The following is a 23,709-nucleotide window of genomic DNA, read 5'->3' on the forward strand; positions in this document are numbered from 1 at the left end:
GGGTGGGGTGAATCGCCCATAGCGGTGGGGCAAACTGCTCATAGGGGTGGGGCGCTCGGCGCTCATAGGGACAGAACGGGGTGCTCAGCGTCCCATGCCATCCCCATGGGCACTGCAACGGCTGCGTCCCTGTGGGCGTTGCCGCGCACCCTGTGCCATTCCTATGTGCGCCAAGCGCCATGGGGCGCGCAGTGCCCATAGGGACAAGACCGTGCCCTTAGGGATGAGACAGGGTGTGTGGTGCCCATAGGGACAGGGCGCACACTGGGGCCTCAGCCACCCTGCAGCTGGGGGGGGAGGCAGGCGGACAGCGCAGAGCCTGCGGGTGCTGAGATGTGTGGCTTGTGCGTGCTGCAAGCCCCGCGGTGACCAGTGCCACCCGCCATTTTGTCACCCCACGTCAGGGTGGCACCCAGGGCAGCCCGCCCCCTCCCCCTCCCCTTTGTACCTGGGCTAGTCATCCCTGCAGCCACACTGGGTCTTTAGAGAATTGTCTGTCCTTATGGAAAACCAAAATAACAGTTTGGTCACAACAGCTAGCACCACTTTCTGTGCCAAATCTGGAGAATTAGAACTCTCCTATCTCTGTGGAGGTGGGTTTATCACTCTTCCTTGCTGAAAGATTGCAGGGCATCTTTTTTTTATAGCTGACCCTAGCAGTTAGATGGTGGTCACTGTTAACATTATTGAAACTGCATTTGGGGTTGCTGTGGCCAGAATTACACTTTTATTTGTCTTGCCAGAAATGCTAAAAGTACAGGTAGCTGTACTATTTTCAACTTCCAGTTGGCGAAAGGTTGTTTACAGTGGTATTAGTGGTGTTTATAATTGAACTGTCTGAATAATGTTAGATTATATGTATTTAAAGGTTTTTAAAAGCCAATAAGATGTCCATCATACATACTTGACATTTGCTGCTTCCCTATTAGATATATTAGCAGGTTAAAGCTAACTATAAAAATAGCAACTCAACTAAACTCAGGACAGGATTGCACTGCATATGACATCGTTGTGTAAATTTATTATGAGAGTAAGATGCTGACCAACCTACTGCCTTCTCAAAGATACTGACTTTAGAGAATAACTCCTGCCTTATGAATATATTGGTATCATTTCTATTATTCATTATTTTAGGGCAACTTTCCCATGCTGGCTGGGCTGATGGTAGTTGTAGTCCAAAACATCTGGAGGGCGCCAAGCTGTGGAAGGTTGCCATAGTGTTTTGGCCATTAACGGGTTGACTGCAAATATGTGTTTGTGGTCCTGAAATATTTGCAGGTGAAGCAATGCGGTGGTGGTCTTGTCACAAGATTATCCTTAAGGCAGTGCTATCCTTAAAGCAGTGCTACAAGGCTGCCATTTTAAAAGCTACAAAACCAAGGCAGATTTATTTCATCTGTTTTTGTTCCATTGTTTCCATTGTATTTAGGGTCACAGCCTAAATCTTAAGATTGGTGTGTCCTGGCTTTAGTTGTGTTTGATACTTTTATAGTTTGATAATTAGACTAGTAGGTCAGGGTTGTAATTCCCGCAGGTATTCAGAGAAAAATGCATGAAGCTGAGGAGAAAGGAATACACACACTCAAACTCCCCCCCACGTGGATTTCTGTGTCAACACCATTTTCTGCATTTCCCATATTCAACTCTGATTAGAGATTTATTTTTGCTTTAAAAAAGACATATAGGTTATTAAAATGGCAAGAATTCTGTCTTAAAAGCTTTGGGAAGCATGGACAGTTCGATTATAATATTATGATTTTGTACATTCTTAAAACAGGATGAGAGCGATGGCAGTTTCATCATGTGGCTTCTAGGAGAGTGTGTGAGAATCTGAAGGGTGATAGGTGCCCTTGTACAGAGAGTGCTCTCTCTAAGGGTCGGATTAGACATGATGATAGTGGCTGTGCTTTTTTTGTTCACGTCTCTGCCTCGTTTTCATATAGAATGGAAGGTGGCGTCTGAGCTTAATATTAGAAAGCATGGACAGGCATGGAAACCAGAGCCCGTTCCCTCCCGTAGTCCATTGCCCACATGTGCCCCTCCAGCTCTGCTTCTACACTGGAAATGAAATGAGCTGGGAGTAAATAATGGGCAATGAGACCCATGTAGTTATGCCATGGACTGGGAAGAGTCAGTCCCCTTTATTGTTGCAAACCTGTTGCAGTTAAAGCCAGCCTCCACCTTACCCCACTTTATATGAGACCCAGGAATAAATAAACATGGCTGCTATGGTCACATTGGTTGGCCATAAGAATAGAAATGTGATATTAATGGGTAATATTGTCATACTTGAAAATGTCTCTTCTAAAGCTGTTGCTCCTTTTCCTAGATATACATTCATTTTTTAAAAATGTAATAAAGACATTTTCAGTCTCTGATAAGAATGTGTAGAGCTTAAAAAGAAAGCAAGTATACTTTTTGGGTTTTTTTGTAAAATGTTGTCTTTGACTTTAAAATTAAATACAGGGTGTACCTGGATCTGTTTGGGGTTTATTGATGTGTGGTAAGGGTGGACTACAATTTTAGAGTAGAATGCACTGTGGATCAGTGCTTTTATTTGTACATAAAAGGGAAAACTTCTTTTCTTTTTAAGTAGCCTGCATTTTGAGAATAATATTGACATGCGCTGTGTACCAGTCACTTATTTCCATTTTAAATATTATATTTTTGAGTAATGGGGAACTGTACGTGCTATCTCTACAGTTTCTAGAAATTACTTAGAAATGTTGCTTTTGAATATGTAATTTGACTTCTTGGCTGTCCCATGTACTGCTTTAGTATGTATTGTGTACCTCATACCCCCAGCTTTCTGATGATAGCATTTATTTTAAAATATTGTAATAACCAATGCAGTCTTTATTCTTCTTGTCCCCCTACCCTACCAGTTTGGTAAATAATTTGATGCAATTGTATTCCTTTATAAAATACTTGGCTGGAATTTTCTTGAAATATTGGAAGCAGGGGGGAAAGGTGTTAAATGTGTATGTTGTTCTGGGTTTGGTTTTCTAATTGATAATTTCAATTCATTGTTCCCAATATTCTCTTCCTTGCCCCACCCCAATGCAATAGGTATGTGCCTTTATATATATATATATTAATTTGACAGGTGCTTCCTGTTTGCAGGATGACTCTTTAAAATTCTTGTATAATTTTTGTCACAGCAGGGCAGTATTGATAATCCATATATTTGTATTTCAAATATGATTTAAATTGCATATTGTATCTGATATAGAAAATGTATTGGGGTTTTTCCTGTAGTATTTGATCATTTTCTATTCTGTAGGTAGAACAAGCAAGGAAAACCTCGTTGTTGGAGAAGGTTGGAAGTTTAGTTGGGTTTTCAAGCAGGTTTTAGGTCCCATGTGCTCACTAAACAACATGCAGCGTTGGTTCCAGATAGTTAGTAGCACATAGCTCCCATTGTAATTAATGGGACAAGTTAGTAGTAACTTGATTACTGCCTTAGTCTGATATAACTGCCTTAGTCTGGGATCAACCTATGGTGTTGAGTTTGTTGAACAAGCCTCCTTGCAATCAAGAGCATATGCCACTAACTCCATTAACTATTTCCTTCACAGAACAAATAGCAGATTGGGGGTGAGTGGGTGTCAAGATTACTAGAGTGTAGGGGAAAGGCTTAAACCCTGCTTCTTGCATATTATAACCCAGACACCTGATTCTCACTATTTCCTCTCTTTTCCTTTTTAAGACACATGAAATCGGGTTACTCATTTCTTGCACTGTCTAACATGGTCCCAAGAGGTCAGTTGAAGGGAAGGAGCTGCTTAGTGAGTCTTACAGTCTTTGCAGTTCGGAAAGCAACTGCTTACATCAATAGTGCTAAAACAAAAAAAATTCCTTCCAGTAGCACCTTAAAGACCAACTAAGTTAGTTCTTGGTATGAGCTTTCGTGTGCATGCACACTTCTTCAGATACACTGAAACAGAAGTTTCCAGACAAAAAAAATTCCTTCCAGTAGCACCTTAAAGACCAACTAAGTTAGTTCTTGGTATGAGCACACGAAAGCTCATACCAAGAACTAACTTAGTTGGTCTTTAAGGTGCTACTGGAAGGAATTTTTTTTGTTTTGACTATGGCAGACCAACACGGCTACCTATCTGTAACTGGATCAATAGTGCTAGTGCAGGCAAGGAGAGTCTCAGCAAACATGGGAAGTTCATGACACACTAGTGTCATTTACCAGCTATTGGTGGAAGCAACAGGATAAAAGTTTCTGAGACAAAGCATTTGATTGTCACTGTGGTATTAACAATATTTTCCCCTGTGAGTCAGTTTTTAAAAGTCTACTACACCTTATTCTCTGAGAAATGGTATTGGTGAGCATTATGAGCCGAATCCTTAATTCAGTGACCTCTTTGCTTCATCCGTCTCTTATCACAGCTAGGCAGCAGGAACCACAGCTTAAAGGCTAGATGTGAAGCTGTGGTTCCTGTTGCCTGGCTATGATAGAGACAGACTATATTCAGAAAAATAATGTTGAATGCAGCTGCAGAGTTGACTTCTTATATTAGAAAAAGAGGAAGTCTTCTTGTGAATTTTTGTTTTGTTTTGAGAACAGATTATAGTAATACCTGCCACATTAATTGAATGACAAACAGCAAAATGTTTGAATGCTGCATGAATATCTAGCAACCCAAATTTTGTTTAGCTAATAAAATACAAGTTTATAGCCATTTACACGTGCAGGAAATTTCTTTTAATGTACCATTATGATTAATTAACCAATAGTTCTGTTGTGGTGAAGGCCACTAAACACCAAAATGATTCTAGACTTCAGTTTATCAAAGCAGATTCAATAATTTCCCCTCAACTGATATAACAAATAGCATATTTAATTATCTGTAAAAGAATTAAAAACACAAGTACAATTAAAAATTGCAGGTTGTGCAAGCATTGGTAAGACATTACTGAATAAATGCATTTAGCAATTTATTTTGAAAACAGGGTTTCTGCAAATGTTCTCATATTTTGTATTTCAAACGTTTCTCAGTTTATTTCATATTTGAAATATAGCTTAATGGAGTGTATTGTGTTTTTTATTTAAACTACTCAAAAAATGTATTTTGCCCAGCTCTGCTTGTTCTTACTTAGATTGATTTTGATATGCTTTCCCTTTACAAAGTTGCAGTGTGAGAACATGGTGCATCTAGCCATCAAAAAAGTAAATAAATTCCTGCCTCTTCTCCCCACCCCCAGCACTTACTTTGCTGAAGCACAGGGCTTGCTATGTTAACATTTTAATGATCCTTGACAGTATGTAAAACAGGAGGTGGTTGAGAGTCCTCCATTTTGTTAATGAAACAGGTTTTGGAAAATAAACTGGCACAAAGTGTCTTGGGTGTGTGTTTTCATATCTTTTTTTAAAGCAGTGTTTCATTTCAGCCTATGGTGCGGGTCAACCAGCAACACTTAAAAGCATTTATTGTTTTATTTGATGCCATTGACACTGGGTGTTTAAGGATGATCAGCTATGGCTAATGAACCAAAGGGCTTTTCCAAAAGGGATACACTTTTTCATTAATGGTTCAGGTAGCCATGTCAAACCAGTAGAATAAAACGTTCCCCAAATTCAGTAGATTTAATCCTCTTGAGTAGGACCAGCTAAGAAGCTACCAAGAAGTGAATGGGCTGAAAGTCTGTGTGACCTTTCAGTTGAACCTATCAAATCTATTATTGCACTGTCACTTTTGGAATTAAGTATTTGTGTCAATGTTTATGGTTGGCAATTCTGGTAAATTACTTACATTTTTCTTCAACTTAAGAACTATCTTACCCTTTTAATTATTATTTATATAGCTCCACCAGTGACTAGTGCCTTACAGATCACAATAGGACAGGTCCCTGACCCAATCCAAAATTTGTTACAGCAGAAATAGCATAGGCAGTAAAAAAGGATGCACTACATGGTTGTTTCAGGTATATCTGCATATTTATGGGTGTTACAGAATGACATGAAAGCTAGGAAGTTGTCTTCAAGTTTTGCATACATATAATGAACCTAGCTATCAAAAACCAAAGTACATCATCTCTCAATGCAAGCAGGTGAGTGTACACACCTTCCCCACCACATTGCCTAACTTCTTATTTTCTTGGCCTATAACACCTTGGTCGTGTATTCTAATTTTATGTTAAAGTAAAATTTAGAGCTTATACCTGCATTGTTTGCCTTGGAACCAACTGGAAATTTGTACTATATTAGAGTTGCCTTCTAAGTTTAGCTTTGTCTACTGGAAGCTATTCCCATGTACAAAATACATTCATTCTCATACCACATATCCATATATGAAATGAGGGCCTAGGCAGAGAAATGCATATAAACAAAGACCTAGGGTTTTAACTATCTCATCACTCATTTATTTTGCCATTAAAAGCCTCAAATTATGCCCCATTCATAATTGCATTCCTACTGGAATCGGTTTCACAGTACAAAAACTATTTTTATTGTGTTTGTGTGTGGCCCAACAACATAGTTCTCTGGGCAACTTAACAATAAATGTCAAAAAACAATTGAAATAGTACTCTCATTTTGACTCAAGAAAATCACCATTTTATAGTTCAAATCAGGAAAAATAAATACATTAAATGGACAAAAGTACAAAGATTCACAAAACGTTTAGGGGTATGTGTACCCCTGCGTATCCCCAGAAAAAAAGCTGTGTGTGTGTGTGTGTGTGTAATATGCCCAGATTACCTAGGGCTTTTAGATAATTTAGGCTATTGGAAAGATCTTCACCTGTATCTCAAAAGACCACAGTGATGGTGCGAAGTAAATCTCTCTGTAAAGGCTAGTTCATAACTAGGGTGCTGTCACTGCTGAAAATGCAATCTCTCACTTCACTTGGTTTTGTGAAACACCCAAAGCAGGGCCCAAGCTATGAAGTTAGTAGTATGTATTAGCATCAATGATATGGTAAGCAAATTGTGTACATCAAATGTATATAGACTTGAAATTCCTATGGAACAAGAATGGATGTGTGAGAGAAGAGAGGTAGCCAGCTTGCAAACCACATATGTGGGTGGGTAGCTGGTTATGAATAGTACATGTTCTTGAACATGATACAATCCCCATCTTCTACTTCCTCCTTGTCTTATTTATTTAGTCAGTATACTGCCTTTCATCCAAAGGTCACAGGGCGGTTCACAACATAAAAATACAAAATTAGAATTCAAAATACATAATACATGAAAAACAAATAGCCCCCCCTAAAAAAAAAACATTTAAAAAGCCATGGTTGAAGAGAAAATACCTAGTTGAGATATACGTTCCTGGCATCTAAAGATATGTAATGAAGGTGCCAGGTGATACTCTGTATAGAGAGCATTCACAAATGGGGAGCAAATTGCCTTGGCATGGATGCTGAAGTTGTCCAGAAACAGCAGTCTGGGAGTTCTCAATGCCAGCTCTGAGCTCGGGCGAGGAGACTGCTGGGCATTGAGGTGCTAAAAAGAGGAAGTGGACTCTGGTGCAAACTCTGGCTGATCTTAGCAGGGCTGGTTCTAGATTTGAGGGAAGCCCTCCATGAAATAATCTCATGGCCCTATTTCCATGTTCATGAGAGCTCTGGCAGCCTTACATCAGAGTAGCAGGGCCCTTATCGGTCCTGGGCAGCTGGGGCTGGGAGACATATTCTCACAGTGGCCCAGAGTATTCCAAGGGGACATCATAAACAATAGAGTTGAGTGCAAGAGTTCTATGAGCATCACTCAGGTGGTCCACAGCATGGCTGTGAAGAACAGTGGCTGCAGCAGCTGCTCATTCTGAGAACCCAGCAATCCTCTGGCAAGGGGAGGGGAATTGAAAGAAATGAAGAGGATTAGGATCTTAAGCAAGAGGAAGTGATTTAAAAGGAGTGGGGAGGATTAAGAATACAGAAGAGCAGGAGGGAGAGATTTAAATTTAAAGGAGTGGAAAAGATTAGGAGCCAGGAAAACAAGTGAAAGGAAGGAAACATATCAAAATAGAAGCAATAAAATTAAAATTAAAACGCATATGGCATCTAACACAAATGTGTTACAATTGCTGCAATGGGCAGAAAAACTATTTTAAGTGGTCCACCAACAGAGCAATTTTCAAGTTTGGAAATCACTGATACAGGGCTATTTTACATAAAAGCTTTTGTTGGCCAGAGACCACTCTCTGAGTCTCTGAGGAGTCTTCAGACCAATGCTCCATCTAAGCCTGGAGTTGGCAGTGGCTTATGATCTCAGGCTAAGGTTTGCTTGCTGGAATTTGTATAATATGTCACTAAACCACCTAACAACTGTGTATCACATTGTTTGATACTATTTTTCCTTTCATTTATATAGTAAAAAATGTAGAATGAGACAACTGATATTATTATTTATTGAAATTATATACAGTGGTAGCTCGGGTTAAGTACTTAATTCATTCCGGAGGTCTGTTCTTAATCTGAAACTGTTCTTAACCTGAAGCACCACTTTAGCTAATGGGGCCTCCCACTGCTGCCGCACCGCCACCGCACAATTTCTGTTCTCATCCTGAAATAGGTACTATTTCTGGGTTAGCGGAGTCTGTAACCTGAAGCGTATGTAATCTGAAGCTTATGTAACCCGAGGTACCACTGTACAGTTCTATACCCAGCGGTCTCAGGGCAGTTCACAGAATAAAATCAAAATATAAACCACAAAATACAATCAAAATAAAAACAACAACCCAATAACCTCCCCAACCCATATTTTAAAAGGGCATAGGATGTCATATGATAACACATGATAAAAAGTAACTAAGTAACTTCAATGTAGCAAAAGGGGACACATGATAAAGAGTTGAACCAGGCATAGGCAAATTCTGCCCTCTAGATGTTTTGGGACTACAGTACAATTCCCATCATCCCTGACCACCTGTCCTGTGAGCTAGGGATGATGGGAGTTGTAGTGTGTAGTGGTTAAGAGCGGTAGTCTCGTAATCTGGTAAACCGGGTTCGCGTCTCCACTCCTCCACATGCAGCTGCTGGGTGACCTTGGGCTAGTCACACTTCTCTCAGCCCCGCTCACCTCACAGAGTGTGTGTTATGAGGGAGGGAGGGAAAGGAGAATGTTAGCCGCTTTGAGACTCCCTAGGGTAGTGATAAAGCGGGACATCAAATCTAAATTCTTCTTCTTCTATGCCTGAGTTAAATGCACAGCAGAGGATTAAGAATAAGAAGCCTTAGGTTGAAACTCCATATGCACTTACCTGAACCTAAGTCCCGTTGAACTCAATCAAACTTACTTCTGACTAGACATATCTATTAAAAATAGAGTTGAGATCTGTTTATCAAAATGCTCCCCCTCTTGTAGCTTGTATTTGCTATTTTTACATTTATAGTTTAATATAAATTTTAATATAGTTTAATATAAATTTTCAGAGTCACCTGAAAAGCTGTATAAAAATATCTTCTACATCTGTGTTTAAAAGGGAAGGGCCATGGCTCAGTGGTAGAGCACCAGGTTCTCAGGTTCAAATTATGGCATCTCCAGGCAGGGCTAGCAATGTCACCAGCTGGAAACTTGGAGAGCTGCTGCCAGTCAGTGTGGACAGCATAGTTGTCAACCTTCCATTTTTTGGTGGGAAATTCCCTTATTCCAGCACGGTTTCCCACTGCTATCCTGGATTGTTAGATATCCCAGGAGGTGGTGGAACTACGTAGTTGTTACCTTCCTCTTTTTCAGTTTCAGCGCTGCCCTTGTAGAATTCAGTAGGGAGGTGGATGGGGCAAAACCAGAATCAATCGGCTCTACTGTCTTTGACTCTGGCTCCACCTCTTGTTGCCCTGCCTCCCTTTCCTCCCTACCATAATCAAGGGGCATTTGCCACCGCTAATGTGATGTAGTGATATTATGAGTTTGACCAAACTGCGGGAGGCAGTGGAAGACAGAAGTGCCTGGCGTGCTCTGGTCCATGGGGTCACGAAGAGTCGGACACGACTAAACGACTAAACAACAAACGTGTTGTAGTGGAAACTAGAATTCAAATCCCCACCAGCTCACTGCGCCTGTGACAGTCAACCTAACCTACCACACAGGGCTATTGCGCGGATAAAACGGGGAGTGGGAAAACCGAAGAGGATGAGACCCTTGGCGTCGTGGGTTTAAACCCCACTTTGGGCGAAAGATTCCTGCAGTGGCTGCGCAGGGGATGAGGTTATTTGATCCCTTCCAACTATTCTAGGACTCTATAATGATACATACATCATACTGAGCTCTTGGAAGGAAACGTCTGATATAAAATATTCGGGCATCCTTCATGGCGATCCTGTAACTGCACTTCCCAGGATCCTTTGAGGGGGTGAAGCAATGTGCTTTAATGACCCAGTGTGTAAACAGCCTTGCTTCTATGCAATAATAATAACGATATCCAATCTTATTTATATGGTAAATCACGAAGGGGCTTTCGCTTTCTTGGGGGGGGGGGTAGCTGCACATTATCACCACCATCTAACACCAACAATACAACCTTCACACCCAAAACGAGAATGGCAGGGCACGCTCCTCCCTTACCCTCGGGCAGTCAATCAAGACCTATCAGGCAACAGTGAGACCCACCACTCCCCCTCCTCAGATCCCGCGCGCGCGACGTCTGGGCTACGGTTAGCTCAGTTTCGATGCCAGTCCGCATGCGCGAGGGAGGAAAAGCACGTCGGGCTGTGTCCCCCCCCCCATTCTTTTACTCCCTTCATGAAGATGGCGGCGGTCACCGTCGGCGAGGCTGTTTGCGGCGACGGACCAACGGGCGGGAAACGGGCGCACCTGGGCATCCCCGAGGCCATCTTCGTAGTAAGCAAAAATGTGGGCGCGGGGTGGGTGGGAAATGGGGAGCCACGCGGAGGGGGCGAGAGTGGACCTCGAGTACTGATGTGAACGTGGGGTGGGGGGGTGTCCTGCGTGGTGTGCTGGTTGCGCATGCGCTTCACTTTTGACAGGGAGCGGGGGGGTGGGGTGGGGGCCTGCTCAAGAATGATGTCCTGGAGGCCGTCAGCCCCAAAGACCCTCTTTTCCGACCGGCGCCCTCCCCGCAGGGCAGGAGGCTCTGCGGCACCTGGCATTTAGGGGTAGACTGCCTGTTAGTAAGGAGGCCCTGATCCCTTCACGTGGCGGCGGCGGCCTTCCCTGCAGTAACTGGCGTTTAAAGGTAGCCTATTGTTATTATTATTATTATTTTATTATTATTATAAGGAACGCGCAGGAAGCCCTGCCAGGTCAGCCGAAGACAGCAGCCTGTTTTTAGTTTAGGAAAAGATTGCCAGCAGGCGAGGCACGAATGCGAGGACTCCGCTTGTATTCAGAGGCAGGTTGGGTGTCACGCCTCTGGGGAAATAAATCCAGCAGGGAAAGATGGGGGCAAGAATATATGTGTGGGGGGGCAGCCTCTTCTGCTTTTTGCGCCCCACCCACTTCGGATTTCAAGAGTGATTGCCTTTTAATGCGAAGCTTCCGTGGTCTGTAATATACCGGTAGTTACTGCATCCCGCCTTTCCTCTCAGAGAGCCTAAGACACTGCCCGTTGATCTCCCCCCCTCACCCCTATTCTTATAGCAACACTGCAAGGGAAGCTAGCTGAAGAGATACTGTCAGGTCCCAACAAGCTTCACGGTTGTGCTAGTCTTGCGAACTATAACTGCTATAATGTCATGGTTTAATAGGTCTGTGTACCATGGATTTGTCTTCTGTAAGAAGAGCCGAGCTGGCTCAGATCAAGTAAGAATTGCTTCCAAGTGGTTTATTAGGCCATATGCTAACATTTTGCTACCAGTAGTTGAGTAGCCAATTATACACGGAAAGCAGTAATCTTCCCTTGCTATTGGCTCCCCCCCCCCCAAAAAAAACCTTGTAGTCTTTAAGTTTGCCTATCTTATGAATCTAATTCATTATGAAGAATAAGAGCCCTGCTGGATCAGATTGAACATTTCTCTAGACAGGCATTTGTTTGCTTTGAGTGGCCAGCTAGATACCTCTGCATATTCCCAGGGAGGAGGGGGCTGGCTGCATAGCTGCCATTCCTTTCAGGCAACCTGTTTATGTGGGATTGATACTAAAAGGAGAAACTAACCTTGGACTCGCTTCCCAAACATTTTACTGCTTGAGTATGCTGTTTATGCTTTTGAATGTAGAAGAGTAAGCAGAATTATTGTTATTTGTTCAATTTTAGTAGCCAGCTGACATATAAGAAGTCTCTAAGTGACTTAGGAAATTTAAAAGCAAAAAAAGGGTAGGCAAGCAAGTGGTTAGAAATGGTGAGGAGGGCCAGGGGACTCTCAGTAGTGGGTCTCATACTGGAGGAGGGTCTTTGGCTGGTGCTTGGCCATTCCTGTCCCCAATGTCAGCCTTGGAAGAAGTCAGAACAGGCCAGGCTTTGACCAACCAACTCTTCACATGGTTGCATGAATTGAAGCTTTGGGAGTTACTTATGTATAATATGTTTCTACTCGAAGGAAGATGTAGATTCCTTTATGAAACAGCCAGGAAACGAGACGGCAGACACCGTACTCAAGAAATTGGATGAACAGTATCAGAAATATAAATTTATGGAGCTTAACCTTGCCCAGAAGAAAAGAAGGTAGGTATTTTCTGTGGTGTCCTTTATAAGGATTATTCTAAAGTTACAATGCTACTCCCCATGTCATCATACAGACTGTTCTTTGGCTAAAATTTAATAAGCTACTACCCTTTAAGAAGCTAGACAGTTGTTGCTACAAGCTGATGCACTGGTAGGATACTAAAACAACTTGCAATGCTAGGACTGTGGCCCAACTTGTGAGGAATGTCTGAAAGGCACATAAGAGTATTTGACATGTTTGCAGTTAATATTTTTCTGCTTTATATCATGACGTAAATGAGCTGGTTTTTACAGTAATGATGGGGCCACTGTATTAAATAATTAGGTATCTGCACCCACTGTTGCTTTTTGTCATGCATTATTTTGCTTGACTAGGAGTTAAAGTAAATCCAGGTGAAAAATTAGACAATGAGCCTGGCCATACCATCGAACAAATTTTGATGGCAATAATTATTACTGGAATAGAAAAAAAGCAATCACATGTTTGCATTAATCAACAGAAGTGTTCATTCAAAAGAATAGGGTCAAGTTTCCATATGCTATTGCATGTACAATCACATTGTATACTTCCGGGTTTCGCCGCGCATGCGCAGAAACGGCGCCTCATGTTGTGGACTTTTCGGGGTACGTAAGGACCCTCGGAACGAGTTAAGTATTAAGTGTACTGGTGTCCACCTAATTCTATTGCCTTCAGTCCCACCTAAGTTTGCATTAGAGATAAATTGAGTTTTGGGGGAAGAATTGTTAAATACTGGGGCTACTAGTACCATTGTTAGAGGTAAATGATCGCTTTCAATATTATTGCCCAGTTCTAACTCCATGACAAACTTATATGCAAATCACAAGATCACAATATAATCTATCACACTGCCTCCATGCTTTGTAAAGTGGGTATATTCTCTGGGTTGATCTCCCTCTATCATGCTGTTCAATATTAGCAAGTCCCTCCGCCTTACAACTTGGACTAAACAAAGCTCTGAATAATTACATTTATGATGTAATTAGACAGGCAGGAGTTACCTCTGGCTAAGTAAATACCTGGTTTCAGAATCTGATTGTAATGGGTGTACAAATTTACATCATTAACTCCCATATGTATGTTAAAACCCCCTGCAATGATAAACACTGCGGTAGGATATAGGGATTCCATGGATTCTATATAATTCTCTACGTCTGTCCAGATAGTATTTACAGTAGTTTTTTTGTTTGTTTTGTTTTTTGACAAGGTGGTATGTAGACATTAATCAGCATTAAACATACTTTCAAAACTACAACCAAGACAGCAGTTGCAAATGGGTTACATGGAATCATGGCTGTTGTAGCTGCATTCAACTTTGTGGAGATGAAACATGCTAGACCCCCCCCACTGACCCTACCACCTTTCATTGAGGGAGTGGTTGTCAATGAGTGACATTTGTTTCCGTTAATCATTATGGAGTCATTGTGCCATGTTTCTTGAAGCAGAATAATATCAAATTGCACAAAATAGTTCATCAGTTGTCTATTACTCTGCTTTGAATGACAGCCTGCTATGTTCCATGACATCAGTTTTAGCCCAAACTTCTTTAAGGCTCTGGCCTTCTGGTTCTACTTTGTCCAGGTACCCAATTTCATCTTTAAAAATGCTTCCATTCCTGTTATCAGTGGGAACCCATTCAGCGGTGTTGGTATACTTTTTGATTCTCGGGAGAGGACTACCTATTTCATTTGGAACTAATTTCCAGTAGCTCAGCCAGGAATTTGTAGTCACACCATCAGGATTGTCCCTAACCATATCATATGGTTGAGTTTGCAGTTTGCATCTATACATTTAAAAGTTTCTCTGGTAGTCCTCTTTTTAACTATACATTTTGGAGAAACAGTTTGTGGGCAAAAGGTTTGATTGTCAGTTGTTTCACCAACGTTTTGTTGTCCATGCTGTTGTATTTGGGTCAATCTGGACTGAAACTTAGCTAGTTTGGTGAGAATGCCACTTTGCTCTTTATCTGGTAGGTTAATAAAATTACTTAGCAAATCCTCTTTTTCTGGGACTATTCAGTCTGCTAAATCTGGAGGGTAATTTTTATTCAGAACTGCTGTAGATTGATTAGACCTCTTGAATTTTCCTTGTATAATCTCTGGAGTTTCTGATAATAATTCTTCACATTGACTGTGATCTTCTTCAGCAATAGGACAAATGTCAGCTTTAGTTGAGGTGACTTTGTTCCTCCTGATCGCCCTTTTAGGTACAAAAATAGCTTACGTGATGTGTCTTCAAAATGCTGATAAGGGAAGACTCCTTTCCTGGCTAAATGAGCCTTCTTTTTCATGATTATAGCTGGAATTCTACGGGTGCTGAAAGTTAGAAGAGTTATCTTGCAACATCCAACGTTAAAGAACCCCTTGGTTGATTTTAATTCAATATTTCCAGCATCACAACTGAGGCGTAAGTTCAAATGTAGGCTGACTCCCAATAAGGCAAGGGTCCCTTATATGGAAATATCTGTAGAACAACCTCACATGCTGGACTGAGTGTTTCTGCCCTACCTCCAAACCCCAATTATATATAAAGCAGATTAGATTGGTTAGTAAGTGTAGCAGAAATAATATTTTATATCTGTTTTATTCACAGGTTAAAAAATCAAATTCCTGAAATTAAGCAGACATTAGAAATCTTAAAACACATGCAGAAGAAAAAGGTAAATACCTTTTACAATGTGGTGGGTATTTATCTTATCTACAATGCTACATCAATAGTTATCACAAATCAATCTTTATTTGGCTGTAGAAAATTATTGATAATGACTAATTTTAACACAAGTGGTCTAGCCATGTTCATTTGTCATCTCTCCTTTCGGTAGGAATCCACAAAACTGATGGAAACCAGATTTTTATTGGCAGATAACCTCTACTGTAAAGCTTCTGTTCCTCCTACAGATAAAGTTTGTCTTTGGTTAGGGGTAAGTAAAAACATGTTCACACTTACTAAGCATCTCTTTTCAGCCACAAACATGGCTGAAAGGCAACATGAATTCTGAATATTACGTTAACATTTCATGATGTTATTTGGCCACGCAGCTTGGTATGAACCTCCCCCCCCCCCAATGGAAATCATTACCCATTTCCAATCTTTGGAATTTTTTGGAACAGCAGGGACAAAAGCTTCTTAGCAACATTGCAAAAGAATACATTTCAGCCCAGATCTTGAAAGGTGCAACAATGGGCACAGTTCAGCTGATCCTTCAGATTATGGAAATGAACTGGGTTCTCCTCTTCCTTTGCCCTAATGATCCATTTCATCTTTTCTGTTCAGTATTAGCCATCGTTTGCTGTGCTGTCCAAATATAGGCTTTGGCTTATACTTACATGAATTGGAGGCTCCTCTGAATTCAGTCATTGTGCATTGTTTCAGGTGGTGCTTTAAGTTGCATGTGCTTAAAGTTAGCATGTGAGCCTAAGGCTCCACATGAGTTATTCTCAATAACCCAAACTGGGTCTGGAAAACCTGTTATTGGACTACAGTGTTCCCAGTATCTCTAACCATTGACCATGTTGGTTGGGTCTGATGGGAGTACCAACAACATCTGCAGAGCCAGAGGCTCCTCGTTTCTGACCTAAACAATCATTTAAATGGTTTTCTGAACTGTACTTAACAGTAAAATAACAAGTGATGAATTCCTTGCCTGGATTAAATAAGAAACATGGAGTCTGCTAAACACCTTGCTTTACCCCAAATCTGAAACATCCAACAAAGGAGCACATAATCCCAGATGAAATTGGCAGGGAATGTCTGGCACTCCTGCAGCAGAATATTTACAAAATATGTTTAAATCGCAACAGTTTCTGATTGGTTAATTTTATCTGCTTTTTGTAAAATTGAGTTCCCACAGACACAAACTCAAAATTGAGTTTCCCAGACCAGTACTATTTAAGTTGTTTTAAATTATCTGCAGTTGGAGGTGAGCAGCGAGCGAGCAAAATTTTTGAATGACACCAGGCTTTTCAGGAGATCCAAAAGTGTCTCTCCAAACCTCTTAAATGGGCAACAAATGCAGCAGATAGCTACAGTGTAAATAAGTGTAAAAAATGGCACATGAGCTTCACATACTGTTTTTGAACTGGTTGCAAACAGTACCACCTGCAATATTTATAGCTACATATGCCTGCCTGCCTGCCTGCCTGCCTGCCTGCCTGCCTGCCTGCCTGTCTGTCTGTCTGTCTATCTATCTATCTATCTATCTATCTATCTATCTATCTATCTATCATCTAGCTATGCTATGCTTATGCTATTGCTTCTGTATTCAACTTCCATATTCAGTGTCCAAGATCAGTCTTTTAACTATAATGTGTCAAGGGTTCTGCTTAATTTGCTGTTTTAAATGTGTTTTAAGATAATGGTCTCTATCAGAAAGGGTAAAACCAACTTAGGCTCTTGAAGGTGAATTTGTAGTCATTCATTCATTTTAACACTACTTAATTTCAAAAGCCATTGAAGGTTCCTCAACATAAATGTTGTTCTTAGGCCAACGTAATGCTGGAATATGACATTGATGAAGCCCAGGCATTGCTAGAAAAGAATCTCTTCACAGCCACAAGAAACCTTGAGTCTCTTGAGGAAGATCTGGATTTTCTTAGGGATCAGTTCACTACTACAGAAGTCAGTATCCTTTTAAAAAGAGAATTGAATTCCTGTTTCACAATGTTTCACAATGTTATGTCCTCTATTTCTTAGTATTCATCCACTTTCTTTGAACGAATCTGCTTGTGGAAACAATTCAGGTCAAGGAATAGTGAATCAAGTAGCAGATGCACGTGTTTATTGCATTTCCCCAGTTTGTTCAGTCTAGGTACCACTTGCTGCGAAAAGATACAATATCCTCAGTTATCACTGATATACAACAGTCGCTGTGAGCAGTGACTCCAGGACAGTTGATGAGGTTCAAGGTTCTTCCCTCCAGTACAAAACTTTTTTCATGCTGAGGGCCACATTGTCCCCTCTGGTGTCCAAAAAGTGGACTTTTTAAAAGGACAAAGCGGGGCAGTTAAGGTTATAAAAGACTTTTAGGATCACAGGAACCACCCATGGCAATGGTCAATAAATAAAAATAATTGTGGAAATAATTTTCATCACTTTCTTCAAAAGAAGGTGATCTTGGAGGGTCACAAAAGAAAATCGTTTAGCATCACAGTGAGGAACCGGTTAGAGCAAAATATACCGTATTTTTCTCTCTATAAGACACACTCGACCATAAGACACACCTAGTTTTAGAGGAGGAGGAGAACAAGAAAAAAAATTTCTCTCCCTCTCTGCTCAGTGCCTCTCTAGCAAAGTGGGAGGAGAAATGGAAGGGGCTCCGTTTCTTCTCCCGCTTCGCTGAAGGGGCGCTGCGCAGAGAGGGAAAGCTGCGCAGTGCCTATCCAGCGAAGCAAAGCCAGGAGAGCAAGAGGGATCGGTGCGCACCGATCCCTCTTGCTCTCCTGGCTTCAGCGAAAGCTGCGCAGCCTACATTCGTTCCATAAGACGCACACACATTTCCCCTTACTTTTTAGGAGGGGAAAAGTGCATCTTATAGAGCGAAAAATACAGTAAACATTTGTGAGGAGACTTTGGAGGGCTCAAAAACATCACAGTGGGAGACATAGAGTAGTAGAAAAAAGATTTGCGCTGTCTAAAAAATGTTTTGGAGGGAAAATAAATCAAATTTTGGGGTGTGACTTTGGGGGCTGAATTTTGACTCAAGGCTCCTTCTCCAGAGGAAGAGCAGAGAAGGAGCTAGAGGTGAGCAATACTCCTGAGTAATCTACACTTGATCTTAGCCAAAAGGCCGAGAAGCGATAATACTCCTGAGTAATCAAGTTTGTTTAGGCTCTTCTTTGGAAAAGAAAACCTCAAAAAAGAACAAACTTTCTTAAGATTTTTATGCAAAGGTTTTCATAGACGATTTCTGGAAGTCTAAAATGCACTGGATTATTCAGTACATTTGTTAGCACCTTTTCCTGCCTTTGTTCTCCCTTAATCTTATTGCACTGTTGTTAAAACGAAAGATTTATCTAGCTTCGAACTGAGGACAGGATAGTTCTCATTCAAATTGTGATAAGCTGGTTGTCTACCATGCAGCAGAGAGAGTTTTAACCACACATCTGCATCCAGTCAGAAAAACCAGAGAAGCAGAGAGTAAGTTTTTTTTTTTAACCACTTCTGAAAACATAGGCAAGTGGTTATTTGCCAGCCAGCCTTTCCAAAATTACAAGTTGATAAGTGTTCTGGTTATCTGCAGGTAAATACAGTCTAGTCATTGAGAGCCATCTTATTCTTTCCACAAGCATGTGTCAGGTGCTTAACCAAGTGAAGATGTGCTGTTAATGAGCTGGCTGCAGTCATTTCCCCTGGTTTGAAAATGGAGTTGTGATCATGGAAAACGCTGCCTGTTGTCCAGCCAGGTGTCACAAGAGTGTGTGCAGGCCAAGTTATTGGCAATTTGAGAAAGCTAGTATTGTTGCAGGTATTCGGGAATAAAAACCTTTATGATCAAGCTCATCCTAAGGAAACTGTAGGGCTTTTTCTTGCTGGCCCTGCACAGTGTTATTTGTGATCTGTTTTCAGAGCACAGACTTACATATTTCAGATGAACAGATTAGAAATTGGTTATGAGAACAGCACTGTCTAGTATTCAGGAATCAAACTGCTTGTGCTAATTATGGGAAGCAGATAAAATCCAGGGAGAGGAGCATCTGCTTTCACCTTACAGCACAATAATTTCCTTAACTGTGTTTTCAGATATGGCTAGAGTTTATAATTGGGACGTAAAGCGAAGAAACAAGGATGACCCTTCCAAAAGCAAAGCATAGTTATTAATAGGATTCATTAGTTCTGTTATATTAAATGTCTTCTCAACTTTAATCTTAGTTAGCAGACATCTTTTTAAAAATTGGTTTGCAAGCCCAGTTTGGTTCTGTGCATGTTCTATTATTGCTGCTTTGGAACATGAGCCATAAAGGATTTTGGTTCTTCCAACATAATCTGTCATAGGAAAATGCTGGCTACAAGACTTGACTGAAAATCTGAAGTGCATTATAGGAATTGTCTTTTGCAAAGGGTTGTTTGTATATCTGAGTATTGAGGTATATCAAAATTTGGTGTGGGGAAGGTATGGCAGCAATATGGGGAACAGTCCGCTGTAATCCTGCCTCTAGCTGTTTTAGCTATCCTCTAAACACTTCACACACACAAGCTCATGTTTAGCTCTTGAGGAAACAAATAATTTAATGCACAATGCAATCTGTATGTGATCTTACTCAGTACTGTATTCACATAAATATCTCATCCCAAGTCTGTAAAACTGGAGGGATCCAGGAGCAAATGGCCTACTATACACAATCAGTGCATTTGCCATCTGTTCTAATTCAGATGATTGCAAAGATACTTGGTGGAACCTGCATTTAAACATGGATGGTGTATTTGAGCCCAGCTTCAGTTGGTTAACAGGCTTAGTGTTATTCCCTTTTTACTTCATATGAAAAAGTCTTGCCTTGGCGTCTTCCTTTTTATTTGAAACCATGATGCACATTTTAAGGTCAAAAAAGTGCTGTACTTACACTGCCGAATAGGTGGCAGTGCAGGTTTTATTTTAAAATGAAAAGCAAATGTTAACTGTGTTTTAATTTCTTCTAATAAACAACGCTTCTAAAGTTTTTGTACTTTTATTTCATTATATGTACAGTATTTTTATATTTTTGGGAAGCCACCCAACACTACTACTACTACTACTACTACTACTTCTTCTTCCTCCTCCTCCTCCTCCTCCTCCTCCTCCTCCTCCTCCTCCTCCTCCTCCTCCTCTTCTTCTTCTTCTTCTTCTTCTTCTTCTTCTTCTTCTTCTTCTTCTTCTTCTTCACTGAAACTTGAAAGACTTATAGCAGAAACCTCTAGCGCCTGTTCCTTTCAGCAGATGGGTACCAAAACTTTTGAAATAATTGTTAATGTAAATGTTGACGATGATGGTGGAATGGTAAATAGAGATTTCAAGTTTACCCAGTGTTGGAGGTGGCATCCCAAAGTGCTATACCAGGGGTCAGCAAACTTTTTCAGCAGGGGGCCGGTCCACTCTCCCTCAGACCTTGTGGGGTGCCGGACTATATTTTGAAGAAAAAAATGAACAAATTCCTATGCCCCACAAATAACCCAGAGATGCATTTTAAATAAAAGGACATATTCTACTAATGTAAAAACACGCTGATTCCCAGACCGTTCGCAGGCCAGATTGAGAAGGCGATTGGGCCGGATCCAGCCCCCGGGCCTTAGTTTGCCTACCCATGTACTATATACCTTAAGATCCCAAAGCATATTTTTGAACCTGTAGAAAATAAATGCATGTTTAAAAGACAAATCTAAGATACTATGGTAAAATAAAAGGACATTATTTTATTTAGATTTAGAAGAAACAGAAGACAGCAATATTTCTGGTGAATAAGAATACAGAACTTAACATTCAAATAATGCAAAAAACATCGATTATGAAACAAAATGTTTATTTCTCATTTTTCCTTTTGCATTACAGAATTTTTGTATATAGTTTCATCTCTTCAAGCTATAGATTTCCCACTCCTCCAAGAAGTTAGTTTTTGCCTTACTTTGAGTTGATGGTTGAATAAAATTATATGTGTTCAAGCTGTAGTGTTTATTATAGATGCTGAGTAAGGCTAATAGTGCTTCAGCTAAAAGTTCCATATGGACACTGGATCTCCTAGATATGTAAGGCACGTCTAGCCTGAGGGTGTTAGGGTGGATGTAGGTTGCCATCTTAAAACTTTAGGGATGAGCATGTTTCTCTTGTGTTTGTTGCTCACCTATCTTAACTTAGAGAATTGCTACAGTTCACGAGTTAGCACATTCACACTTTTCATTTAGTCTTGCCTTGTTGCACTGTGCTTTAATCAGTGTGTCCATATCTGCTAGTGTACATGGCAACATAAATGAAAAAGGCATGAGCAAACACTAAAACCTCTTATGGAACTTTCTGAACACAGTGCAGAAATAATAACAAAGGATAGTAGATCCTGAAATGGTTCTACTGCTGCACAAATGAGGTCAGCTAATCTTGCAGCCCTAAAATCATGTTTTGCATGCCTCCCACACTTCTAAAAGATGGGTGAAATGGCTATCCAAGCATCTTGAATCGCCACGTTGCGACAGAGCATTGGTGCCTCTTGGTTGCAATGGGAGCAATCAAAAGAATTACAAGGGCACTTCTATACATCCAAAGGGTGTTTGGGCTTGCTAGAGCAGTCCCTGTCCTGTTGTTTTGTGGCACACTTTCATTGGAGGCTTTTAAATAGGCCAGGTGGCCGTCTGTCAGATTGTTTTAGCTTTGCATTGCAGATGATTGGGCTAGATGACCAATGAAACCCCTTCCAAATACAATTCTATGATTCTAGGAGAGTTTTAAAAGTGTGCTTCCTAAGCATGTGCACAACTTGGGGATGACTTAAAGTAATTCTATGGATCTCTGCCTGTGAATGTCTCCCTTTATTTCCCAAATGTTTCTGGTTATTCCACAGTGGCCTAACACTGCTACTCAGTATACCCAATATCTCTTGATTGTGTCTAGCCATGATGCAGCATGAGGGACTGAGAAGAGCTGTGGTGCCTTTGAAAGAGCTGAGAGCCCTTTACTATCCTAGGCATGATTTGTAGCCAGAACTGCTGTATGGTAGCAGTAATCCCACCTCATTATACAGCTCAGCCAGTTGAAAGCCCACTGTAAAAATGCTTCAGAATGGGTCTGAGTAATGACGGTCTGAGAGCTGGTCACTTCCTGGATGGGAAATCTCCTCACATACCCTATCTTGAGCTCCACAAAATAAAGTTGGAATATATAGTATATTTGTGTATGTATGTGTGTGTGTGTGTGGCAAGCACCCTCTTAGGCGACGATAGTCTAGAGAAGAAATTCCTTTTCTAAGACTGTGCTTCAGCAAGTTGCTGTAACACCAAACTTCCAGTGCATTGCTCCAGGACTGCAATAATTCTAGGATTCAAATCCCTGCAGTTTTAAGGAAGAGGTAGGTGCTTACAAATTCAGTCATTCATACATGGTCATCTCAGCACAAGATCTTGAGGCAAATGATGTGACATCCTTTCTGAAGTTTCATCATAAGAGAAGAGTTGCTTATACCAAAGGCCCACCTACTCCAGCATCCAATGCTCCCAGGGGTCCTCTACATGCAACAGGACGCTTCTCACTTGTGAATCTTTGCAACATACACTGGAGCTAATACTTGGCCATCATGCCTAGGAACCAGATATCCTTCATGAATTTTTATTAGCCCCATTTTAAAGTCATACAAGTTAGTGGCCATTACTACATATTGTGGGTGCAAACTCAACACTTCCAGGTACGCACTGTCTTGAATCTTCCACTATTACTCGACTGCAATTTCTCCCCTGGCCCTGAATAATTCTATAAACATTCATCATTCTCCATCCCTCAATTTACTCTCCATTTTTTCTAAAGCAAACAGCTCCAACTGTTGGAACATTTTCTCATATTTATGTACTTCCATGCCTTGATCATTTTGGTTGCCATTTCCTGATCCTTCTCTGGCTACATTTCCCATCTCTCATAGGAAGCAATGTATTCTCAAGAGGATACATGTACATAACCTTAAGAACAGAAAATATGTTTATTGCTTCAAGAACTATTTTCTCCTACATACAAATATAACTAATTGACTCAGATTCTATAATCAGGTGGCAGCTCTTATCTTTTTGCTGGACTACAACTCTCATCACCCCTGGCCAATGCCCTTACTAGCTGGAGTTGCTGGAAGTTTGAGTCAAGCAACAGCTGAAGAGCACCATAGTTGACTGCCTGTTTTAAACCCATGATCTTGCAGGGATATATCCAGCTAAGACTGGAACATGTCCAATGTCCGTCCACCATCCATCATCCACTTGGTAGCATTGCTGCACAGATGGACACTTTTTTGGTTCCTAAGAATACCATGCTATAGGACGTTCTCTTTAATCCTCACCTTCACCAGCTGTGACCAGGGCCAGGATTAAAGGGTCTGTGTACAAAGTGCCTTCTGGTTCCTTTTATCCAATTGTGTTTCTGCTCTGAGCTGTACCAGGCCTACTGAGTCTAACCACC

The 23,709-nt window shown here is 40.9% G+C and overlaps 1 protein-coding gene and 1 long non-coding RNA gene across 4 annotated transcripts; one reads left to right on the forward strand and one right to left on the reverse strand.

The window, feature by feature from the left end:
- Positions 1-4,341: 4,341 nt before the first annotated feature.
- LOC309362086 lies at positions 4,342-8,457 on the reverse strand. Its single transcript, XR_014164787.1, has 2 exons — positions 7,596-8,457; positions 4,342-6,893 (listed from the first exon to the last, which is right to left on the reverse strand). It is a non-coding gene; the product is annotated as an uncharacterized lncRNA (long non-coding RNA).
- A 2,197-nt stretch (positions 8,458-10,654) lies between these two features.
- On the forward strand, positions 10,655-20,245 carry VBP1 (VHL binding protein 1). 3 transcript variants are annotated; one of them, XM_081897477.1, is made up of 6 exons: positions 10,655-10,797; positions 12,453-12,577; positions 15,189-15,255; positions 15,418-15,516; positions 17,079-17,217; positions 19,335-20,245. In XM_081897477.1, the coding sequence occupies exons 1-6, from the start codon at positions 10,699-10,701 to the stop codon at positions 19,403-19,405; spliced, it is 600 nt and encodes a 199-aa protein (XP_081753603.1). In that variant the 5' UTR covers positions 10,655-10,698; the 3' UTR covers positions 19,406-20,245. The 3 variants fall into 3 exon arrangements, with proteins under 3 accessions (XP_081753603.1, XP_081753604.1, XP_081753605.1); XM_081897478.1 differs by lacking the exon at positions 10,655-10,797 and adding an exon at positions 10,957-11,152; XM_081897479.1 differs by lacking the exon at positions 10,655-10,797 and adding an exon at positions 11,848-12,135.
- Positions 20,246-23,709: the final 3,464 nt, after the last annotated feature.

This window comes from Podarcis melisellensis, assembly GCF_964234715.1.
Source record: "Podarcis melisellensis genome assembly, chromosome: Z".
Classification (NCBI taxonomy): domain Eukaryota; kingdom Metazoa; phylum Chordata; class Lepidosauria; order Squamata; family Lacertidae; genus Podarcis; species Podarcis melisellensis.